This window comes from Benincasa hispida, chromosome 6, assembly GCF_009727055.1.
Source record: "Benincasa hispida cultivar B227 chromosome 6, ASM972705v1, whole genome shotgun sequence".
Classification (NCBI taxonomy): domain Eukaryota; kingdom Viridiplantae; phylum Streptophyta; class Magnoliopsida; order Cucurbitales; family Cucurbitaceae; genus Benincasa; species Benincasa hispida.
The window spans coordinates 7,807,500-7,810,548 of record NC_052354.1 but is presented as its reverse complement, the minus strand read 5'-3'; the positions used below and the strand labels follow the sequence as shown (position 1 = coordinate 7,810,548).

At 35.7% G+C, this 3,049-nt stretch overlaps 1 protein-coding gene across 1 annotated transcript; it reads right to left on the bottom strand.

Annotated features, from left to right (window-relative positions):
* Positions 1–1,141: 1,141 nt before the first annotated feature.
* On the bottom strand, positions 1,142–3,049 carry LOC120079001 (BAG family molecular chaperone regulator 8, chloroplastic). Its single transcript, XM_039033155.1, has 2 exons — positions 2,274–3,049; positions 1,142–2,194 (listed from the first exon to the last, which is right to left on the bottom strand). The coding sequence occupies exons 1-2, from the start codon at positions 2,850–2,852 to the stop codon at positions 1,409–1,411; spliced, it is 1,365 nt and encodes a 454-aa protein (XP_038889083.1). The 5' UTR covers positions 2,853–3,049; the 3' UTR covers positions 1,142–1,408.

Below are 3,049 nucleotides of genomic sequence, written 5' to 3'. Positions count from 1 at the left end.
TCACAAATAATATAAACCATTAAAAGGGCAAAATAGGTATTAAAGGCAACAAGGGAATGTAAATATTCTCCCTTATTATCCCTTTTAATATAGTATAGATATAGATTATAGATTAACTGTAATATACAAAAAGAAAAAAGTGTTTATGAAATGGAAATATTAGGAATAAATTTAATTCTAAGAAACAGAACAAAATTGTTTAGGTTGTTAAGCAATTTTTCTTTATTTTTTATTATTCATTTATGTTTTTTTTTTTTTTCGGTCAAAGGGCAGTCTATTTTACAATGTTGTTAAAGAAAATACTTTTTGTGTACAATTCAAGAATTAAAATGTAATATTTAAATATTCAATTGAACTTGAACTATTAATTTTTAAGCTTCATTCAAAAGAAATTACATTAGGTTACAATTGTACTCTCTAAACCATCATGAATTGACCTTGATAAATGGTTTGAACGTGATGATTTAATCATTATGGACAGAAAACTAAGGTTTAATATCCTATAAGTTTCTTTGACACTCAAATATTAATCGAAGTGCCTGTAAACTGACTGAAACATTCATGGATATTAAGAAAAATTTTATTAAAAAAAATATATATATATACTTTTAAAACCATTAAAGATTAAACTCCAATTTTCTTCTAACAATAGGAACCAACTTTTATACATATAAAAAGATATAAAATACTTGATTTCTAAGAATCCAAGGGAGACAGAGAACTTTAAAACCTCAACTTTTTAAGGATCTCTTTCCCTAGTTAAAAAATTAGTAAGGCTATTCAATAAACAAGATAGATTGGCCTTTTCAAAAATAATAATAATAATAATAAATATTGGTTTGATCCCATGACTATGAGACACGAGCTTCACCTTTCACATTCATTATTTCAGCATGCTTTTCGAAAACTCGTAAAACTAGTTTTTCTCGATCTACATCGATCGAGATCTACCAACGAGTTCTAAAAAAACATGCTAGTTGTGAAAGGTGAAACTTAAAAGGAATTATTTCCCATTTCTCTAGAAATTTCCCATATCTTAGTGGTGGTTGATCAAGTGAAGCAAGGTTCATTTTCAGACAAATGAGAAGAGCCTTGAGGTATTGATTCCACAGGTAAATGGAATTTTGATAAAGCAAAAGGATGAAACAAATAAAAACTGAGGCTTCATTTACAGAAGAACACAGGCAAGTTATTTGCCAAGAGGGTCTTCTTACAAACAACTCCAGAAGCATCAATTACAAATATCACATCTTCAAAGAATGAAAGCTTCCTAGAAAGCAAATAAGCCTCTTGTATTTGAGATAATAAAACAAAACAGAGAATCACATCCATGAACAATTTGAAACCAGATGATGCCATAATCAATAGTGATTTCCAAACCTAAAAACAGCTAACAATTAGTTAAAGTTTACATACTCATCCCAAAAAATTTCAGAGACTTTCTGTTCTTCATCAAATCAGCTTTATTCTCCATCTTTAAAGGTAAAGGAGGAGTGAATGTAGAACCTCCATGGTTACTACTAATCTTCCTTCTGTGGTTTCTTTCTCCATCACTGACCTCTGAAGATCCACCATCTCCATGAGCTTCTTCTTCATCCTCAGCTTCCTCAGAAAACTCCTTGATCTCCACTGCTTCATTGCAAGTATCCTCCACAAGTTCATCACTTGAATCCCTTTCATCCAAAACACCATAATCTTCATGGGGACTATTGCTACCTAAAACTCTAGATAAGTTTCCATTCTCAGCAAATCTAACACTTTTCTTTACTCTAGGTTGAAGAATTTGATGGGCTTCCGCAAGATTCCGATTTCGGGTTTGATTTTTGTCTTTGATAATGATTCTAGGGGACTGCTCCTCCTCCTCCTCTTCCTCCTCCTCATCATCATCATCAACATGGTGAAACCTTTTAGCATTCAAATCTTTCTCATTCTTCTCAAAAATTCTTGAACGCTCACAAATCTTTTCAACTCTGCTCTTTAATTCCTCTATAGTCTCTTTCTGATTATCATAGCTTTTATGCTTAGGATTAGAAGAAACCCTAGATTTACTAACATCTTGACCTAACCTCAGATTTTTCATTGCCTTAACTGGAAGTCCGTTCCTCTTCACAGCAAAGTTATCAATTCGTTCCAAGAACTGAACCAAATCTCTGATGAGGGATTTCTTGCTGTCTTTGACCATTGGATCACTACCCTGAGAAGAAGATCACAGAAACAATCAATTACAATAAAAGTAGAAGAAAAACGGAAGGCACCCACAAAATTTCTTTTACCTGAATGGAATCGAGATGGAGAAGAAAATCCATTATTTTGAGAGAAATGGCTTTACGATCAAAATGGAATCCATTGGACAGCGACGATTGAAGAGATTCAAATCTAGACTTGATGATGGCGAGATCTTTAAGCTCACTGAATGCTCGGGATCTCCGGACAAGGAACGCTCGAAAATGGGTCTGGATTGTACTGGCAGCAACGTGCCGGAGAGATGGGGAAGGAAGATGAGAACCAAAAACACGAGGGAGAGAGGATTCTAGAGCTTCGATGCGGGAGAGAAGAGATGAGACAGTAGAATGGTGGAGGACTTGAGGAATTTCTTGCTTCTTCTGATTTTGGGGATTGAGAAACTGATAATGGGATTGAAATTTTTGGGAACGGAGAGTTGGGTAGTGGTGAAATTGGGCGGATTGAAGGATTTGAGAAGCAAGAGCTTGAAGAAGGGGGTCGGAGGGAGACGGCGGGAGCTGGTGGGTTTGGAAGCAGGGAGTGGTGAAATCTCCGCCGCCGCAGCAACAGGCGGAGGTAAGATGGGTCCGCTGGAAATGGGGTTGATGAGGATGGTGATGAGACGCCATTAGAGGCTTGAAGATTGAAGCTTGAAGATTGATCAGTGAGATAGGGATGGAGAATCTTCAAGGGTTTGGGGTTTTGGGGGAAAATGGTGGTCTTCAATTGAAGAACAAGAATAGGGAGCCACCACGATGGATGTGTAAGAAGGCTGGGAAAGGGACTTCGATTTTGGCGATCCTTTTGTTTTTGTTTTTGTTTTTTG